The 21,346-nt window shown below is 34.7% G+C and overlaps 1 protein-coding gene across 1 annotated transcript; it reads right to left on the bottom strand.

Moving 5' to 3' along the window:
* Window positions 1–8,982: 8,982 nt before the first annotated feature.
* Window positions 8,983–9,234, bottom strand: THITE_2046104 (uncharacterized protein; the record flags this gene model as incomplete). Its single annotated transcript, XM_003651193.1, has 1 exon — window positions 8,983–9,234. A coding segment is annotated over one exon (252 nt), but the record flags the coding sequence as incomplete, so codon positions are not given.
* Window positions 9,235–21,346: the final 12,112 nt, after the last annotated feature.

Below are 21,346 nucleotides of genomic sequence, written 5' to 3'. Positions count from 1 at the left end.
TTAGCTTATACAATAATATCGTTGCTAGGTACTAATTGTATATAAATAGATATATCAATTTAAGCTATTGCAACTTTATCTACTATTCTAGTTCAATGCTCTGCCTTTTATTGGCCTACCCTATGTTAGCCCGCCTCTTATTGCCCTACTAGATAGTATCCTAAGTCACAGTCTCTATTGGAATTGCACTTCTAGATACTACGTTTATATCGTTTATATTGTTTATCTTTCGGGTAAACGAGTGACTCCTATTGTAAAGGATAATCATTAGCCGACTATATTAGATATATATAACGGTGTAATAAACTCGACCTACTTACTATTATATTGATCCTATCGTAGGGCTAACGTTGTATATACTACTTGTTATAATCTAGTTGCGTTTATTTAGTTATCTTGTCAGTGGATAGACTATAGTTTAGAACTAGCTAACTAGCTTAGCCAATATATAGAGTCTTAGTATTACAATAGTAACTACAAAGTTAAGCGAAACCTAGAGAGTAGCGAGCGAAGAGCGAGGAATACTATAAATAGCAATAGATTTCAGTTGCCTAAATATTACGTCCAACCTGCCTAGTAAATAGCTTATAAGTGTAAGAACTGTATATATCTACGTCGCCTTGCCAATATAAGGATACTACTAGGAGCAAGACTAACTACGAAATATCTCTAGCTACTAAGAAGCACTCTTCTACTCGCTTAACGCGATATAAATAGCTATTAGCTATTGTACAACAGAAGATCTAAATCTAGGATACTATAGCTCTAGGATTTTATAGTTAACTACCTACACTAGAGTAAGTTTAGATATTAGGTGCTAGGAGGCGAGCACTCACTTGCTTTAAGTTGTCGGCTAGCTTGGTAAGCTATTATATATTATATCGAGTCTTATATTGTAATAACTGTTCCTAGCGATCGATAGTTAGTAGTTATACCACCTGATATAGCTAATATCGCTTAATGTTAGTTTACAATAGTCGAGTCTCGTATTGCAGTGACTATTTCTAGCGATTAATAGTTAGTAGTTATACTACTAGTTATAACTAATATTATTTAATATTGGTTTGCAATAGCTAGTGGTTGCGATATATATATATATATCGTCGAGGCTTACAACTAAGAAAATAATATAGCGTAGCTATAGGCTTGACGCTCGTTAAGCCAGTAACTAGCAACTAGATAGTTACAGTGTCTAAATACACTTATATTTATAGACGGTTAGAATTATAAAACTAGCGTCGGTATATCGACGAGTTTGACGCTAGTCAAGACAATAGTTAGCAACTAGATAATTATAGTAATCCTTCGAGGAGCGAGTCCACTATAGTTAGTAGATCCTACTTCTAGACAGTTGATACACTTTATCAATCAGATAGAAAACTAATAGCAACTATATAGAAGGTATTTAGGAAGTGGGAAATGTCGGAATTGGTCAGGTATAGGGTATAGACGGGGCTAAACCAATTATAGTTTAGTCCGCTATATCTTAGAGCCACCTTATCTCGGCTCAACAGCCTAATGACATCTAATATTAACCAACCTACCCAATAAGATCTATAGCCGTCAGCTTAGCCCCCGCTCTATACAAGCTATTTTACTAAGATAAAGACCTTGCTTAGCGAGATTAAATTAATATATAAGTGCCCCTTAGCTCTAAAGGTTATATCAAGCCCTTCTAATGGGATTTCTAAAGGCAGCACTCTATAGATATCACTTACAACTACCTCGACGCCACCTACTTCTCCCTCTACACCAAGTACACTATCTGCCCTTGGATGCCCTCGACACTTAATATCCCAATAGACCTCTCTCTTAACAAGGATAGCGTACATTTTAGCTAGGTTCAAGAATAGTGCTAAAATGTTATCGAGGAGTATATTAAAGTAGGAAAGGTTGTTAAATGTCTTCCTTAGGATATAGGTCGGACCTAGGTCAGATTTGATTATATCCTAGGTATTTACTGTACCTAGCAACTTAGTACTATGCTCGCTTAGGTAGAAGAGGAGGATTAATAGGTTAGTTGTAATGCTACTTCGGAAATCTTATAGTTAGTTTTATAGCAACGACAAGAGGCGTAGTTAGCTCAGTAGAGGAATACTAAATAGACAATAACTAGTAGCTATAACTATTAGATATTGTATTATAGTTGAGACCTGCTATAGCTCGTCAAAGGTCTTAACAATAGTACTACTTAATAGCCTTAGTCCTTTTCCTAGTCATTTCTCCTATATATAGTCGTCTTATACTAGCGCTACAATATAACCTACTACCTAATTTGATATTAACTATAAAAAGTCTAGTTCAGTCTACTGTCCTACTATATAATATATATATTATATATAATATATATATAGCTCCTATCTATACGTTATACAATCTATAACTAGTTAAGAAGAATACTTAGGAGCCCAACAATTCCCTACCTATCCGTTAAATTATAAATCGGTGCTTTAAAGATAGCCTCGACTATCGGCTCCTCTATTCGACGAACTACGAAAGTCAAAACCGTAAAAAGGTATATCTTACCAATTTAGTAGAAAGTAAATAGCCTATCTAATTTTATAATCTCAGGACCATTATCTCTCTCTCAAACTTTTACAAAGTCACTAACTATAAAAACAATCCTTATTGACTAGTCCCTATTAACGTTAATAATACGCCTAAGCTCTAGCGACCCTACCTAACTTACTATACTACAAAGGATACCTTCTTAGCCTACTAGAAAGGCTTATTTCCCTAGATAACTGCTTTTCGGTTATAGTCATTGCTAAACACGTCTCTTAGAAGCTATATAAACTCACTATCTTTCGGTTGCTTATAAGGGGAGAGTATACAAAGAAGTTTATTGCTCCGCGCCTTGACTAAGGTCTAGGAAACGCGATTGAAGGCAAGTAGGTTTCTATAGTTGCTATTAGCTTCGAGCTTAAACAAAGGCGTATCGTCGAAATAGTTGTCAACGCTGAAATATAGGTTGTATACTACTGCTAGAGATAGGCAAGCTTTATAAAATACACTAAATGCGCTATAGATTTTAGAGTATCGTTGTTTATAGCTTCCTATAAGGATAAATAATATCAAGAGCCAATCGTTTATACGTTAGATAAGGGTCGAGGCTATATTCCAATAGTTTATTATAAGAATATCTTAAGTAAATTCCTTATTGTAATTAGCTATTGTCTTACTATTATTAGGGCACTAGGTTCGTTTTTACTTATATCGGTCTTCGCTTATTATACGTAGATGGTGCTCGGTGACCATCTAGCGGTAAAAGTGTAAGGGTAAGAAAGATCAATGCCTCTTAGCCTCGTTAGCTAATAAGGCGGCACTCCTGAACACTAGTATATGTTATAAAAGTATATTGATATAGTCTGCTATTCTACAAAGGGGTTATAGGCGAGGTTCCTTTTTTTAAGGGAACGCTCGTCACCCCTAACCATAGTACAGTCATAGGTGCCTTTGCCATAGTTGTATATAACAAGTGCCCAAGGACAAGAAGAAAAAGATAGCGTCCTCGCCATTATTATAGAACTTAATATAGAATAAAGGATCGTATAGAAAGGAAGAAAACTAATTTACATTATACCTTATATAGGATTTCTATATCCATTATCCTGGTCTATAGCAAGGTCCTCTATTGCGATTTGCCTATTTATTTATTCCACTTGTCTAGGTCGACAGTATTATCGCTAGCGTATAGGTCGTCCCTAGCTACCTTCGACGTCTTCGCGGCTACTCTATATTCAACGAATATAAATATCTTCTTAACTTTCTTAGAAGGATACGTTAGCGTCTTCTACGCCTTGTTGTCGATTATTACTTTTCTCTAGCGCTTATTGCCTATAACCTCGATAGTTTTAGCTTCTAACGTTGATCGGATATCATTGTTATACTAACTCTATAGCGTCTTAGCTAGCGTTGCTAGTACAACCAATAGTATAGCTTTAGCTATAGGTGTCTTACTTAGCGTCTTCTATATAGGCAACTATATAGCTTTAACGGCGTATACTATAGTCATAGTTGTAGCGTGAGCGATCTTAGGTACTGCTTTATAGTAGCTAGCGGTCTAAATAGATGTTCTAGCTTATTTTATAACGGCTACCTTTATAGTAGGTAAGTCTATCGTAGTAGCTTAGGTCTCGATAGCCGCTAGACAGCGCTCAATGTCCTATATATACTATACTAGTCCTATATAAATGCCGTTGTATAGGTTCATTGTCGTTTAGGTAGCGAGGTCAATCTTTTTTAGAAGAGCGTTGTTCTTATAACGAAGATCCGTTATAGTCTTGTTGTATACTAGCTATAAGTCGCTAATCTTTACTATCTAATGATAATATATATCATTAAGGTCACCCTAGAAGGTAAGACTACTAAGATCTAAGTTACTAGCTTTACTATTTACTTCTAATATACTAATGAACTTTACTAATTCTACTATAGTTTTTTCGACTTCTTTGACGTAGACTCGGTACTTTTAGGCAAATTAGAGTAGATCCTTAGTTAACGCTTATACTGTTTTTATATTTGTTTATAGAGATTTAATAGCGTTATCGTTCATAGTGACTATATAGCTAGTACTACTTATTATATCTATAGCTTAGACGTTGTTGTAATAGGCTAGTCTAAGCTCTACTAACATTATATTTATAGAAGGGTTGCCCTCGCCCTTGGGCGAGACGTAATACAATGTAAAGATTTCTATTGCAATTGGTATATAGCTTACTATAACTATATTCGTCTTTTAGAACTCTTTAAAGGCTCTTTTAATTATATCTTTAATCCTCTAAATGTATAGGTTGTATACAAAGCTAGTAGGCTTATCACTGAAATCCTTCTTTAGAACTATATAGTAGAACCTAGCGAATTACGTTACTAGCTTAGCTATATATTCGTCATTGTAACTAAAATCTATATATATATAAGTAAGTGCTTCGCTTATAGTAACGATATACTTATTTATAGCTCTAGTTAAGCGCTAAGAGTACCTATACAATATATAGGTTTTCTAAAGCTCTAGGATATAATATAGCTTGGTCGCTATATCCTCCTTATTACTAGTATAATCGGCACTATCGTCGTCGAAGACGTCTAGGTCGTCGTTAGTTATAGCGGCCTTGTCTTCTAACGTAATATACAAAGCTTACTAGACTTCCTAGCACTATACACTAGTAGAAGAGACGTTGCTAGTTTCTAGATACTTAATCCCTAGTGTACGTTGTAGGGGCTACTCCCTTTCTATATACTTATAAGTCAGGAGAGTTTCTAAGCGCTCTTACGTAGCGTCGCTATCTAACGCTTCGTTGTAGTCCTTATAGACTTTCTATTCGTTGTTAGACACTACGATAGGGTCTACAGTGATATTCTGCTATCGCTCTTTATAAGCGGTCTCTAAGCTATTTTAAATTGCTTTAGCTATATTAGCTTCTTTAATAGCCGTTATTTCATTGTTATAAATAGTTCTAATAGCGACGTCTTTAGTAATAGCCCAATAGGACGTAGAAGCTCCTAGGGTATACAAGGGAACGCTAGGCGTATTGTCGATTTTCTTTACTTCTCCTATTTACTTAGCTATAAGTTGGGTACTCTCCCTCTTCTAGGTATTAATAGTATAGCCTTTAGTAGGCGTCTTTTTTATATAAGGAGGTATCTTATAAACGACGAAGGCTAGTTAGGTATCTCCCTCTATAATATCAATATAATCGTACTTAAACGCTTTGCTACTCAATAACGTTAGCGAGCTAAGAGAATCGACTATATAGTCGCCTCTGTCGTTGACGTAGGCACTATAAGAATATACGACGGATTGTCTCGATTTACAAATATAGTATAAGCGTATACCGACTAATAGTAGCTCATATAAATGTATATAGCTTAGTAATAAAAAGGTCTAACGATTGATTATATAGCGAATATAAATAACTATAATAAGGAATTGTTAGGGAAGATAGATATATTAAGGTTAATATATAAAAAGAAAGGAAATTATAGTAGCCTATATTAGGCTGTTCTAGAAGTAAATAAAAACAATAGTGTAGTGCCTATAGCTGATAAATAGTATTACTATCTAGTGGCGACTAGAGAATAGAACATTATATCCTTAAGGCTCAAAGCCCTATACCTTTATAGCAATAGAATAGCTTTCCCTAACCATTTATAGGTTAAAGTCAATAGCAAATCTATATATAAGAAAACTAAGATAAGCAAAGTACTTAATAAACTAAATGACTATAGTTTTATAATTAAAAGCGTTGGTAATGTCTAAGTAAAGGATAAAGAGAGGAAAAACTAGGAGATCTATAAGATAGAGGACGGCGTTTATACGTCTAGTAGTAGTATAGCGATAATAGATATACTAAAGCGAATATATTCTAACAAGGAAAGTATAAACGAACGAAAGGAAAAGAGGGAAATAGGAAAGAAGGAAAGGGAAAGTCAATAATAGTATAGCTATCAATGGTCGTTGCCCTTCCTCTATAGTAGCTCAACAACAACTTAGTTCTAAGATCGAGGAATCTCCTTTACTTCCTCCTATTCCTTAATAGCGATACCCTTATTACAATGTTCCTTCTCTTAGTCGATAGGGTACACCTTTTTATACTCCTTGACAAATTCCCTAGCACCGTTAATAAGCTAGATATATAGGATCTACCAATCGTCTTTAGTAATAAATCCTTTCTATTGTACTAGATACTCGACTTTAGGTCTCTAATTCCTCTAGATAATATATCGTTATACAATTCTCTTAATTTCCTAATATTTATCTTTATCAACGATTATAGGGCTAGGGGGCTCTATATTATAGCCAAAGGGGTCTTTCCCCTAATCTAGTTTCTATAACTAGGAAACTGAAACTATAAGATAGACTTTCCAACTAGCTAGGAAGTCAAGCTTATAGACGTTCTTGTCGATTTTATAGATAATCTTAAATAGTCCTACCTACTATAGCAACTACTTTCGTTTAAACTTTCCTAGGAGATAGTATCCATTGTATAGTTGTAGGTAAACGATATCTCCTACTTCGAACTTAGTAGGTATATACTTATCGTTGTAATATATCTTTGCGATAGCGCTTATATAATCGATCTGTTCTACTACTTCCTCTTAATACTATTGTCTAAGGACACTAATAGCTTTAGCAGAGGCAACGGTACCCTTCTTACAATGAAGTATATCTAGGATAGAACGTAGTTTAAAACCGTATACCAACTCGTTCAACGATCTTCTAATAGTGACTATAAGTATATTGTTAAGGTTGTACTACAATATAGAAAGAAGTAGAGGCTATAACGTTCCTAATTTTTCTATAGCTTTTATATAAATAGCGATTTCTACTATCTAGTTTATCCTCTCTAACTAACTGTCTATCTAAGGATAATAGGCTATCGAGAAAAGGAGGTTAACGCCTAAGATATAAAAGATTTCCTTCTATAGGTCAGAGGTGAACTTAGTATCTCGGTCGTTGATAATTTGCGCTAAGAGTCCCTAATCTATATATATTAGCGCTCTAAGGATTATAATAGTCTATTCCTCTATTAATATTTTATCGTTTCTAGCTATAAGAAGCTTCTTCTTATTAAACTTGTAGATAATAGTGTATATAGCGTTGAGGATTAGATACTTTTTTATTAACTATAGTGTCCTTTTAGAGGGTATAGTGGGTAAACCAACGATAAAATCTATAGTAATAGTATAGAAAGGCTATAGTAGTATCCGAATTAGCTAAAGGTCTCTAGGCTTCGGTTCTCTCAAGGTCTAGTTCTCTCTATATATAGGGCAGTGCTAAACGTATTTATATACTATCTAGCGCTTTCAATTAAATATAAATACTAAGAGGTTTGCTATTATATTGTCTATACCAAAGTAGTAAGTATTGTCGTATACAATGGTAAAAATGTCTTTGATATAGCTACTAGAGATATAAAGCTTCTTTACTCCTTTGTAGTCGACGTAGTAGAGGAGACTGTCCTTTAGTTTATAGGGTCTAAGCTATAGCTTTCGATACTACTTTCTTCGTAGCTCTTCTTCTTACTCTTTATATTCTCTCTATTTAACGATCTTCTTAGCTTGTTCTTCTATATTATAGAGACTCCTAATGATCTTGTTGTACTAACGGTCGTTAGAGTAAGCTATAGTCAACTTAGCTTTAAACTTGTTACTAATAACTAGTTCGAAGGTACTAGTGTCTATAGCGTAGTATTCCTTGGTGTTGATCTAGATAGTAGACTAAATGTCCTCTAGTTCGTTAGTAGTATCTTAGGTTTCGTTAAGGGCGTCCTCCTCGAAGGTTAGTAGGCGTGATAGGGTGTTTAATACAACGTTGAGCTTTCCTAGTATATAGAAAATGTTGAGGTCGAACTAGGATAGCTAGTTTACAATGTTAACGAGCTTTAGGTTGGCCTTTATAAGGTCTATAGTAGCAAGAGACGTATACTTTATAATGCCTCTAATTGCTATATAGTCTATTAGGATATTTACAAGGTATTGGTTTAACTATACCATTTTTCGGAGCTTCCTAACTACCTATACGATAGTAGCGACTTCTACTTCTATACTCCTATACTTCTTTTCTACGTTGGAAGTTAGGTAGGACAAGAATATAATAAGCTAGATCTCGTTGCTTAGGATATCTTAGCCAAAGATACTAACACCGTCCTATTCGCTATAAAGTTGAAAGACGATTGCTCTATATCTTTTGCTACTTATATTGAGCTTAATAAATAGTAGTTTATTAGGACAATGATAATATAGGAAGTACTACTTATACAGATATTCTTATAGTAACTTAAAGGACTCTAGTTCCACTAGTATAGACTCGAATTTAATATTCAAAGTAAATGCTTTCTTAGCGTTCTTCGACTTAGCGACAAGAAGGTCTCCGCTCACTCTCCCTTAGGCAAGGAGCTTAGTTTTATAGTCCTATAGAGGCTACGCTTTCGTTATATACTATAGGATACCTTTATATAGCTATTTGGCTATACCAAGGTACTACTCTAAAGTCTCGAAGGTATTAGGGAACTTGAGTTTCTTGAATATAGTGATCCTATCGTCTATTTTAGCTACTCCTTCGCCATTGACTATATAGCTAAGCAGTCTCACTAATAGGTAGGCTATAAAGGATTTTTCTATTAAAATATAAATATATACCTTGTCGAGGATATTGAGAATCGTCTTAACGTACTTGAGGTACTCCTCTATATTCTTATTAACGATGATAATATCGTCGATATAGACGTATACAAAGTGTTTATACTTATAGAATAAACGGTCTATAAAGCGCTATATAAAAGTTAACGAGTTTTTAAATCCTATTAGCACAATGTTCGAGCGTTCTAAACCTCTAGGACTGATAACTACTATATAGTTATAGTGTTCTTCTACGACTAGAAGCTAGAAGAAGAATCTAGAGGCGTCGAATACTATAAAGATTGTATTGCCTATTATTATATTTATAATATTATCTTAGTCGGGCAATGGGTATATATCTGGTACTACCAACGTATTTAGGGGCCGGAGGTCTACTATAGCTCTACCTTTCGTTTTTCTAGCAACTATATAGTAGACTACGAAGACTAGGCAAGCGACAAGGGTTGGCTAGTCTATAAAGTCTATCTTTCTTTATATATATAGTTTATTGTATTCTTCGTCGACGATCGCTTAGTCTTTAGCGCTCAGTAGGTAAACCTAAATAGGCTTGAGCTAATTCTACTATCTATCGACAAGTAGAATTCTCATCTTCTAATCCTCTAGTATAGGGACAATGCTATAGTTATAGAAGACATTATACTTGTCTAACAATACCTTTATCTCTTCTATATACCATTTGTCTCTACTATAGACGTTTACCCTTGCTACTAACTTGATATATAGGATGTCGTCTAGTTTCTCGATACTATAGGATAGTATATAGAACTCTTGCTTAGTAGGTAGCTTATACTTATCCTCTATTAGTGTCTCTATTATCGGTTCCTTACTGCTAGGCTCCTATTATATAGTCGTCGTCATCTATATATATTTGTCGTCTATAATATTATCCTAGATCTACTATATAAGGTTCTATACTATCGCCTAGATATCCTCCTCTAGGCTATACTAAAGAAGATGTCTAATACATTGTCCTTCGACAATAGTAATTAGGTAAACGGTGTTGTTCCTTATAATAGCCTAGTATACGCTTTTTATATCTACGATAGCGTCTAGTATACCCTCGACGTATAAAGCGAAGTAGAGCTTACGTTTCTAGCTACCTAGATTATCGTCATTGGTGTTTATATATTCAAATATAGTCTTGATTAGGTATTCCATTATAGGTACGACCATTATAGTATTCGCGGCTTTCACCTTCTAGATTATTCTTTTCCGTTTTATATATACTTTTACCTTTATATTATAGATGGACTAAAAGTAACAGATAGATATATTAAGGTCAATCTTTACTCCGTTACAAAGTATAAAGTTAGTTCTAATCAATAGTTTCGCTCCTAAACCTTCAATGACGTCGGCTATTATAGTGAAGTAACCGTCTACGTTGGTACTATAGACGATTCTTTAGATATAGAAGTCAAACTTAACTTACTTCTTGACTTTGGTATAGGCTCCAACGCCTTTGACAAAGTATAGCTTTATATTAATCCAATGTAGGTTCTTAGCCTACTTAGAGATAAACTTCTTATCAACGAGGTTGGTATTGCTACCTATATCAAAGTAAACCTCGGTGCCTAGCTCGCCTAGGTTTATACTGATATTGATTATAAGGTATATAGCTTATTTGTCCAATACTTTCAATAGTAGTATATATAGCTATACTTCTATAATCTGTCCTTCGATCAATATAAAGTTTATATCTTTATTATTAAGCTTATCTTCGTTGTTACTAAGGTTGTGCTAGCGGTCTATTTAGGGTTATATAGGTTTATACTTGTCTTCGTCGCTATCGTCGGCTATATACTTAAAAAGCTTATAACGTATTATAAAGACTCTACTATAGGCAATACATTGCTAAATCTATAGGAGTTATTATAGTAGTTTGTTCTAACTTAGTCTAGGCTAGCGAAAGGTATAATATAAATAGTAAGAACTATTAGCTTCCTCGTCTTCCAATTCCTTGTTCTTAGCTTCAGTGTTATATTCGTCGATAAAAATATACCTAGTTTTCTCTAGTATTTCGTAATAAAGGTTAACGTCTTTATCATCTCCTATTACTATAATCTCGCTATAGTATAAGAAGGTGCTATCTTCGAACTACTTTTTATATATATATATCCGAATCTATTAGAGTCGTCGAAGTCGAGGCGATCTTCCCTAGTTGCCATTGTCGCCTCTTCTCTAGCCGTTGAATAGTCTAAGTCCTCCTCTATAATCGTTGAACGATTAGTATCCTCTTCTACGTCTAGTTATACTATAGAAGTTTCGGTTACTAAATAGTTGTATTCAATCACTATCTCTATACTAATTGTTTCTAAGTCGCTAAAGTTTATTCCTATCTCTTCTTTAAGGATTACGATATCCTCTTCTACCTCTTTCTATCTAAAAGGCTCTACTATCCTCCTAGTCGTCTCCTTATCCTTCGTCGTTATACTCTATATCTATATTGTTGGCAATAGGACTATAGCTAATAATATAGCCCTTAGCGACGTCCTAGCGAAGCTTGTCTCTAACAATATATACTTTAATATCGAGAATACTAAGGAACGTACCTATCTCTATAGTTATATCTAGTTTAGAGTATAGCTAGCGAAGTTCTAGATAGAGGCAATTATATAGATATATTAAACATTGCTCTTTAGTAGTATCTCCCTAAATATATATATATTTGAAGTATTCTATAGCGAATTTCTAGACTAGCTTATCTTTATAGTTGTCCTTTGTAGTATACCGGTTTTTATTCAACTATTTCTCTACTTTATATCTCTTAATATTAAACTCCTTTTTCAAATGTTTAGTCTATACTTTTATAGATATAGTCAATACTACCTTTTCTATAGTAGAGAGCTACTATTTATATTATTATAACGCTAATCCTCAAAGTAGGGTCTATATCTCTATATATAGGGTCTCTTCTCTTACTAGGTAGTATCTAATAACCTAATCTACCTACTCAACCCAAAGGTTGACGTCCCTATAATATAGCTACTATTTATTATACTATAGGTCCTAGGGTTCCTTAGCCTCATTCTCTATATCTAGCTAAAAGAGACCAATGTCCTAAATCTTCTATTTCAATATAAATATAGACGGTTATAAAAATATAGTACTTGTATCCTCGGTTTTAGGCTAATAGTCTTCTACGCCTATAGCCTTATTCACCCTTTCGATTATAATATTTAGGTTCTCTATTATTCTAGCTATCTAGGTAAGAAAGTCCTATATAGCGAAAGCGGCTTAGATATCTATAGCTCTAGCTACTTATTTAGAGGGTCTAGCTCCTTATCTAGAGGGTCTAGCTACTTATCTATATAGCGGGCTTAGTATCTCTTAGAATAGTAAAAAGACATTAGAATCGACTAAACTATCTATATATTCTATTCTAAGGTTCTAGATAACTATACCTAGTCTAGAAAGCCTAGATAGGTACTAGGATAGTTGGCTAGGCGTCTATAGCGGCGGCTAGGGAACTTGGTTGAAAGTACCGATTAACTAAGCTATTAAAGATAATAGGTCTTCCTCTTTAGGTTATTAGTTCTAAGATAGTAAATTCTACGATCCTCTTCGCAATCCTTAGTAGTGTCTACTAAGATTATAGCTACTAACAATATAGATTTTATATCTCTATTAAGGAATAGTTAATATGTCCTAGGTTTCTAGTTGCTCCTAGAAGGTTAAGCTTAGTAGAGTTGCTAGCTAGTTCTTAGTCGGATTATATCTAGTTCTTACTAATATTTCTAACAATGTAGCTAGTCCTAGTTGCTAATCGTCGGTCCTCTAAGGCTTTAGGGTCTCTAGCGATCCCCAACTCTCTAGTACTAAAGTCTCTAGCGTTTCTTAGGTTAAGTCCTCAGTCTCCGAGGTAGCGTCTTCGATCCTAGGGTCTAGGATAAGGTTCTTACTAATAGCTACTTGGACTTTATACCTAATAGTTGCAAGGTAGATATAAGGAATATAATTGTCGAGTATCTAAAAGGGAGGATACTCTACAATATATAGTATTTTGATATACCGTTGGGCGTAGATATCTCTTTCTAATGCCTCTTCGAGTAATGCTATAGCTTCTAGGTATTAGAGTTCTTAGGGATTAATAGCAGTTACCCACTAGACGTTATAGGTAACCTCAAAGTCCTTAATAAACTTAAATGTCTACTATATATCCTTATAAACATTGGCGTTTATAAGGTTTAAATCTATCTAGCTTCTAACTCCTTGTAAATGCTTAGTGCTAGAATAACAGTAACTAGGTTATAAACCAGTTCGTTATAGATTATATACTCCGAAGCTTACTCCTTTATAAAGGAGTATTATCTGCCTTAGACGTTGCTCTATACAACTTGCTAGGCGTAACTCGTAATGTCTCCTAATCCGAACTTAGCTCCCCTCGACGGGAAGCGAACAGGTTTAAATCGTTAGTAGGCACTACTTATTATATATAGATAGTGTTCAATGACTATCTAGCGGTAAAAGTGTAAAGGTAAGAAAGATCAATACCTCTTAGCCTCGTTAGCTAATAAGGCGGTACTCCTAAACACTAGTATATATCACAAAAGTATATTGATATAGTCTACTGTTCTACGAAGGGGTTATAGGCAAGGTTCCTTTTTTTAAGGGAACGCTCGTCACCCCTGACCACGGTACGGTCATAGGTGCCTTTGCCACAGTTGTATATGACATCGCTTTAGAATGTTAATGTAAGGCGATATAAACTATACTTATCGACGACGTCTAGTAAATATAAACCTTGGTAGATATTTAGTAGACCCTTCTTTCTAAGAATCTCGTTGCCCTTCTAATCTATAGAAATAGGTTTACATTGAGTTAAAGCCTATAAGATAACCAACGGCGATAGGTTGACCAATAGCAATGGGTTAACCAACAGAGCGGGGACGATATAGGACTATACCGATTATATATCTAAAAACATCGGTAGTAGTAGCACAGTTCGTCGCTATATAGAAGTAGCGGCTCGCTATCGACTCTAGGTTTCTCTAAGCTGCCTTTAGGTCTATATAATAACTTTCTTTCCCTCGCTAAGCACGTAGCATATATATTGCACCGCTCGCCAACTAGAAATAATAATACGTCTTAGTTCCTTTGATAAAACTAATAAGATACGATTAAAGATTATAATAGCTGACTATATAAATTTCTAGTATATAGTAATAAGCTATTCGTAGGGCTAGAAGGCTTTAGTGCTATAGAAGAAGTTAGAAATATCGAGAAACTAAGATATATAGTTGACTAAAAGCTAGTTGAACTTAGGTTTAATGTGCTCTAGCTAAAGCTAGCCTAATATTAGGACTAGAGCAAGAATAACAAGCTAGCTATACTCCCTTATCTAGAAAGAATTGCGATAGGTCTTAGAGTTCTAAATCCTTGGCTAGCCTAGTAGAAATAGGAAAGTCTAGAGAATAAAGGCTATCTCTTTCCAATACTACTTATATAAGAAGCCTTCGTCTTCGAAAAGGAAGTCGGTCAACACTTATATAAGGCTAGCGAACTTAGAATATACAATATCCGCTAGCTATATTTAAATAATATTAAGCGCTAGGAATAGTAGCAGTATATTGTTAATAAGTTTAATGTCGCTATAGATACTAAGTTTAGTCTTAGCAAAGGATTATATCGACTTAGTTAAGAGAGACTAGACGTATATAATATCGTCGATATACTACTAGTAGTATCGTCCATTTTTTATAGTATCGAACGCTAGATCTAATTTCTCGTTAATCCTAACCTAATAGCTACAATATAGGAGAGTAGCCTAATAAGACTTGCACTTAGACAATTTTTACTACGAGACTATATCACTAGTGATATATATAATGAAACTATATACAAAGACACGCTTATCGTCAACAATAATCCACTTCCCTTGATTAAGACCTACAAAGTAGACTAAAGACTAGAATATATCGGAGATCTCTATACCGAAAGGACTAAAGGTCAATGGAAATATCCCTTTATACCAATTCCGCAACTACTCCTTAAAGAATAGTATAGTAATATAAATGCCAATAAGAGAGATATAGTTGTTATTATAGAGGCTAAATCCATTATAGAATATATTCTAAGGAAGTAAGATTCGATCTAGACCAACAAAGTTGTTGACGAAATACTATCTACCCTAGGCCCAAAGCTCTAACTCAGCTCAATAGGGAGAAGATAACTATAAAAGTTGGAACTCATTGATTCTCTAGTTGAAGATATACCATACTATAAATATAGCGTTGTAATCGAAGTTAATATTAGAGGTCGCTATTACTACCCTGCTTATAGAATCGAAGTTGTAGTCGAGCTATATACCGCTTAGTTGGGAGACAATTTAGCTTAAGAGGAATAAAACTTCAAAATCTTCTATAAGAATTAGCTTAATCAAGCTAGGCGCGGCTAGACAAGCTAAGAGCAAGGAAGATACTCTCTATATCTCAGGTATTATATCTAACTAGGTAAAGACCAACTAGGTTAGTAGTACTAGTTATATAGGATACCTATCTCTAGAATCTAGGCTACAATAGTAGACTTAGCCAAGGTGAAGGTTATACAGTTTACTACTCCTATATTTGTAGACTATACTATCTAGGCTATATCGAAAGCTGACAAAGTTGGAGAGGAAGATAAGGTTATTGTCTAAGTAGGAGAAGAATTTCCTACTTATCGTCTAGACACTCTCCCCCTACCACCTTGCTTGCTACAATTCTATAACAGGCCTATCTATCACCTAGGCTATACCAGTATAGATCTTCTAGGCAAAGGACTTTAAGCTAAGCAGGGATCGAGTTATATCCTCTAGATCAACGATTAGTATCGGCTTAGTATATATTACCTAGCTTAGGAGAACACTTTAGTCCAACTTGATTGTCGCTTTCTATAAAGTATTATATAGTAGGACATAGTATAGTCGATATATCAACGTATCTTTCTAAGAAGGGATACTTCTTAGCTCGTCGAGGTCTTTAACAAGCTATAGGATATCGTAGAGATAGGAGTAGGCTAAATAAGAGATATTATACTTCTTTTCCTAAAGAGCGAGAGCAAGCTCAAATAGAGAGAGATCAAAAGGTATAAGTGTCAGAGAGATAGATTGTTATTGTGCTAGAGGAGAGGGCTAGCACAGTGTCACGGCAAGGCAAAACAAGTGCTGGATAACTCGTAGCTAAATTGATCCTCGATTGACGAAGACTTCAAGTCTAAGGAGAGAGAGGAAAACTATCAATATATAGGTAGAAAACTATGCTCAAATACCTTAGGTAGTGCGTATAGACAATTTGTAGTAGGGCTACAATTTACAGTAGGGCTATAAAGTCTGTACATTACGGGGTAAGACGCAGTTCGCCTTATTAGTGCGTTTTTCCTTATCGGCAAGTCAACCCCTCCTTCCTAATCTAGAAGTCGACTCGAATCCTATAAATCTACTAACTCGAGAGGTTATATAAGTATATAGTTATATAATAGGTCTATACGCAAGTTATATAACAGTGGTTAGCATACTATGCCGTTATATTACCCCCCCCTCGAAAAAGCGTCGTACCCCTATAACAGATACATTGCGGTCCTCCGCTAGCTGTTGGTAATCAGAAGAATTGGCTCGCGAGCCTATTTTTTACAAAGTTTATACAATTAAGTTCTATAGGACTTAGAAATCTGCTCTATAGCCCGTTAGGCTATACAAGATGCTATATCTAGGCTAGTAGGTATATAAGGGAGCTAGGATAAAATGTTATCCTACAACCTTATAGTAGGTTTATATATATGTACGATGTCTCCTAAATCGAGTTGGATTATATTGTCCTTTAGATACTAGTAGGTTATTATCTAGATGTTCATTATCAAAGTAATCCTCCTTATAAGCTTTTAGCTATTATAGCAATCGCCAAGGTGGTCTAGCTACGTAGAGGAATTCCTTATAGAACTCCCAAAGATAGTGTAGTATATTCTTGAAATTAGCGGCGTCGTACTATTTAGGGTTCTTGCCCTAACCGATCTACTAAGCGCGATACTAGAGTTTCCCTTTAAATATCTAGGAGGTAAAAATCTTTTCGACTTACTATTCCAATTCGCTATCTACCTTAATTGGCGGCTTAGACTAGGGTTCCTAGCCTAGTAATAGGTTATTCGATACCCTCTAGAGTCGATCTAGAGTAAACATTAGGTATATCTTCTAGGTCTTAGATAGCTTTAGCTTATAGAAATAACCCTTTTTAGCGATAATTAGAAAAGGCCTAGCAACTAGGTAGTCGAGCTTATCGCTTAGTCGGTTTATCTACTAGTAGCCCTTTGTAATATAGACCTTTTAACCAACTTCAAATTCTTCTAGCTACCAATGCTTATCCGCTTACCGCTTTTAAGCTTCCTAGGCTTTCTATATACTTTCTCTAGCGAATTAGATAATGGAATTAATTCTAGAGAGCATCTCCTAGGCTTTAATACGATTAAGCTTATCTTTAGCGCTATTAAACTCTCAAATACGCTTCTACTAATTATAGGTCATCTAGGGGAGTATACTAGTCTCGACCTCAAATAGGGCGAAGCTAGTAGATAAGTAGGGTAAAATAGCTTAAATAAAATCTATTATAGGCAGTAATTTTAACTAATTGTCTTAGAAATAGTTAATAAAGGAGCGTAGACGCTAGTCGAGGTATTGATTTATAATTTTAGTCTACTTATCTGTCTAGGGGTACTCTAAAGAAGAGAAGTATAGGTTAATTCTAAAGATCTTATAGAACTTGTCCTAGAATACTAAGATAAACTAAGGGCCTTAGTCTAAAGTGATCGATTCTAGAGCTCTATAGGTACACCAAATATACTAGTAGTAGAGTTGCACTATCTCTTTGGTAATAGTAGTCTTATAGTAAGGGAGTAAATAGCTATACTTCCCTAAGCGGTCTACTACAACGAAGACTTAGTTTTAGCCCAACTTATCTTAGGGCATTATATAGAAGTCTATAGTAACGTACTACCAAGGTCTTGCAAGGACTTCTAAGGGCTTGAAGAGGCCTAGTAGCTTGTCATAGAGTATATAGGAACGTTAGTAGGTCTAGTAATTCTAGACGAACCTATCGATATCTCCTATTTACCTTAGCTAAAAGTATTGTCTCTAGACCAACTCTCATATCTTGTTCCTACCTAGATAGGCTATAGAGATCTAGTTATAGATCTCGGCTAATAGGTAGGTTCGTAAGTAACTATCTAGTAGTACTATTAGCCTCCCTCCTTTTAGTAGGAGGCTACTGTCGCTTAGGGTCTAGTTAGTATTATTCTAGTAAGTAAACTCTTAGAAACTCTCTAGGGCTTCGCTCTCCTAGTTCACTTTGAGGATAGTATCTACTAGTTTATATCCTTCGAGTCGTCGTAGGCAAAATAGCTTAGATTCGTCAACTTCGATTTGATAGATTATATATTATAAATCGTACTTAGTAGGCTCCTTAGGCAGCAATTCTAGTTCCTCTAGGATCTATAGGTCTAGCTTACTCTTAGGGAGGACTGTCTAGGTATAGTAAGCTTCTTAGACTTCCTTCTAGGTAGCAAGCTCCTTAGCCTTGTAGAATAGGGCATTGGCAATAGCGTTCTACTTACTAGGTTAGTAGACGATTTAAAAATCTAGGGCGGAGAGGAGCTTAGCCTATCCGGCTTATTGTATATTAAGTAGCCTCTTCTATATAAAGTATTGCAATGTATAATAGTTAGATAAGATGTTAAACCGCTACTAGAGGCTAAGTAGTATTAGGTACTATTCTTCAATAGTATATACAATAGTAAGGAGCTCTTTGTCGTAGATAGGGTAATTGCTTTCTAGGCTAGACATCGTTTTTAAGAAGAATATAACAGGGTGCTAACCATCGTTGTATTTCTACTAGAAGACTCTAGCTACGACTCTACTGGATATATCGACTTCGATTTAGCTTTCTCTAATAGGATCATAGTGTTTAAAGAGTAGGGTGTTGGTTATTCGCCTCTTAAGTTCTTAGAAGGCTTCCTTATACTCTTCGGTCTACTTAAACAGTTTTCCTTTAATAGTTAAGCGCTATAGGGGATATATAATCCTTCTATACTTATAGACAAATTAGTAGTAAAAGTTATAGAATCTAAGGAAGGCTTATACTCCCTATACAGTGGTAGGTCGGTCCTAAGAAACTACCGTTTCAATCTTCTTTAGGTCTACTTAGACGCCTTTAGTACTAACGATAAACCTAAAGAACTTAGTTTCAATAGTGTAGAATTCGTATTTCTTAATATCTATCTAAAGACCTACTTTATATAGTTTCTAAAAGATAAGCTATATATATTTATAATACTTTTCCTTATTCTAAGAGTAGATAATTAGGTTATTAATATAGGCGGTTATAAATATATCGAAGTACTCGAAGAATTAGAAATTAACAAATCGCTAGAAGGTAGTAGGTCTATTGTATAGGCTAAACAGTAGGACCTTATAGCAGAATTGACTATATTAGGTTTAAAAGGTTGTTAGGTCTTCGCTTCTAGAGGTAAGTCGAATTCAGTAGAAAGCTTACTAAATATCGATCTTAATAAAGATTTTAACGTTTCCTAGTTGTTATAAAGTTTCGTCAATATAAGGTAGTAGATAGCGGTCTTTAACAATGACCTCATTTAGGGCTTAGTAGTCGATATAAAATCTCTAGGTCCTATCTCCTTTGATAGCGAAGAGTATAAAAGAGCTATATAAGGCAGTACTTAGCTCAATAAAACCCTTCTATAGGTTCTTAACTAGATACTTTTTCATAGTCTCTAGCTAGTCGAGGGTATAGGAGTATAAGGGGCTTACTCGCTAGGGTAGCGGTCTAGTAAGTTTAATCTTATAGTTGTATTCACACCTTAGTAGTATCTCGTCGAATTCCTTTCTTAAGAATATATCGGCAAATTCGATAAAATAAAGATACTTCGTAATCGCTTCTTCGACTTAGGCTCGGACCTCTTCGTCCTCGTCGTCAAGGAGTTTACTAGTCTTCTTAGCCTCAATAGCTTAGTCGATCTAGACGATTATAATAAACCCTAGTATAGAATTCCCTTGTCAATTTCCTTTAAAGAACATTTTATCAAAGGCTATAATAGAGATAACTATAGCTTTAATTAGGTCTTCTAGAATCTATAGTCGCTTACCCTCTTCTACCTAGGAGGTAGCCTATTCCTCCTCTTCTTCGGATATTATAGGTCGAGTACAAATTCTTAGAGGGATTAATTCCTCGCCCTTCAATGCCTAGTCTATCTTCTAAAGGCTATCGTCTTATATACCTCTAAACGATACCTTCTAAAGAGGTTTCTCAAGAGGTTCAATGAGATTGTTCCTATTGATATACGTTCTAGAGACTTCGAGTTGCACTAATTAGTATAATCCTAGGCTTATCTTAGGTTATACTAATCGATATATTCCTAGATCTTTAGTAGGTTATACTAATTAGTAGGATTTGTCGAGTAAAAGTTTAAAGAGTATTTCTCTATACTTTAATATTCGTAGCTACTATTAAGCCTTCTAACATTAATCTTAATACTCTATTACTTAGTCTCTCTATTTAGTATCCTTTTAGTGTTCAAGGTTTAGTACTTTAGAAATGAGAGAGTCGTAAAGAATCTTAAAGATATAATTCTATTCTAGATTATATAGTTTATCTTTAGACTAGATTAGTCGATACTAGTAAATATTTAGTAGAATATCGTAGTAAACAAGCTATTGTTGGCCTAGTAACAGCTAATACTCCTTCCCTATATCGAAAGTTAAAAATAGAGTGTCCTTCTATATTTTCCTGTCAATTCGGAGGTCGAATCTCAAGATCGAGTCGATAGGGTCTACAGATTAGCCCTAGAAGTCTTTTATAGAGATTAAAGTCTTAAATAGTATCCCCTCAACGCTAAGTTTCTTAGCAATTCGCTTTATATAGGTTCGATCAAAGAAGGTATATCCATTTACTCTAGAGTCAATAAGTATAGTGATAGTAATACTAATTCTATTAATAGCTAATATACAAAGGAAAGAGAGACTCTAATCGCCTATAAGCTACTAAAGGTCTACCTAGGTAATCGCTAACCTAATATCTAGCCCTAAGTTAGAGTCTACTTTCCCTAGAGCTCTTAGTTTTCTAATTTAGTAGTTTTAGTCTTATTTTCTTTAACTAAGTTCGTTATCTTCTCTAGGTCTACCTCTATCTTTTTAATTATAGCTATAATATATTTTAGGCACTATACCTTT

This window comes from Thermothielavioides terrestris, chromosome 2, assembly GCF_000226115.1.
Source record: "Thermothielavioides terrestris NRRL 8126 chromosome 2, complete sequence".
NCBI lineage: Eukaryota > Fungi > Ascomycota > Sordariomycetes > Sordariales > Chaetomiaceae > Thermothielavioides > Thermothielavioides terrestris.
Note: the sequence above shows the minus strand (reverse complement) of the source record. Positions and strands in the feature narration are given on the sequence as shown.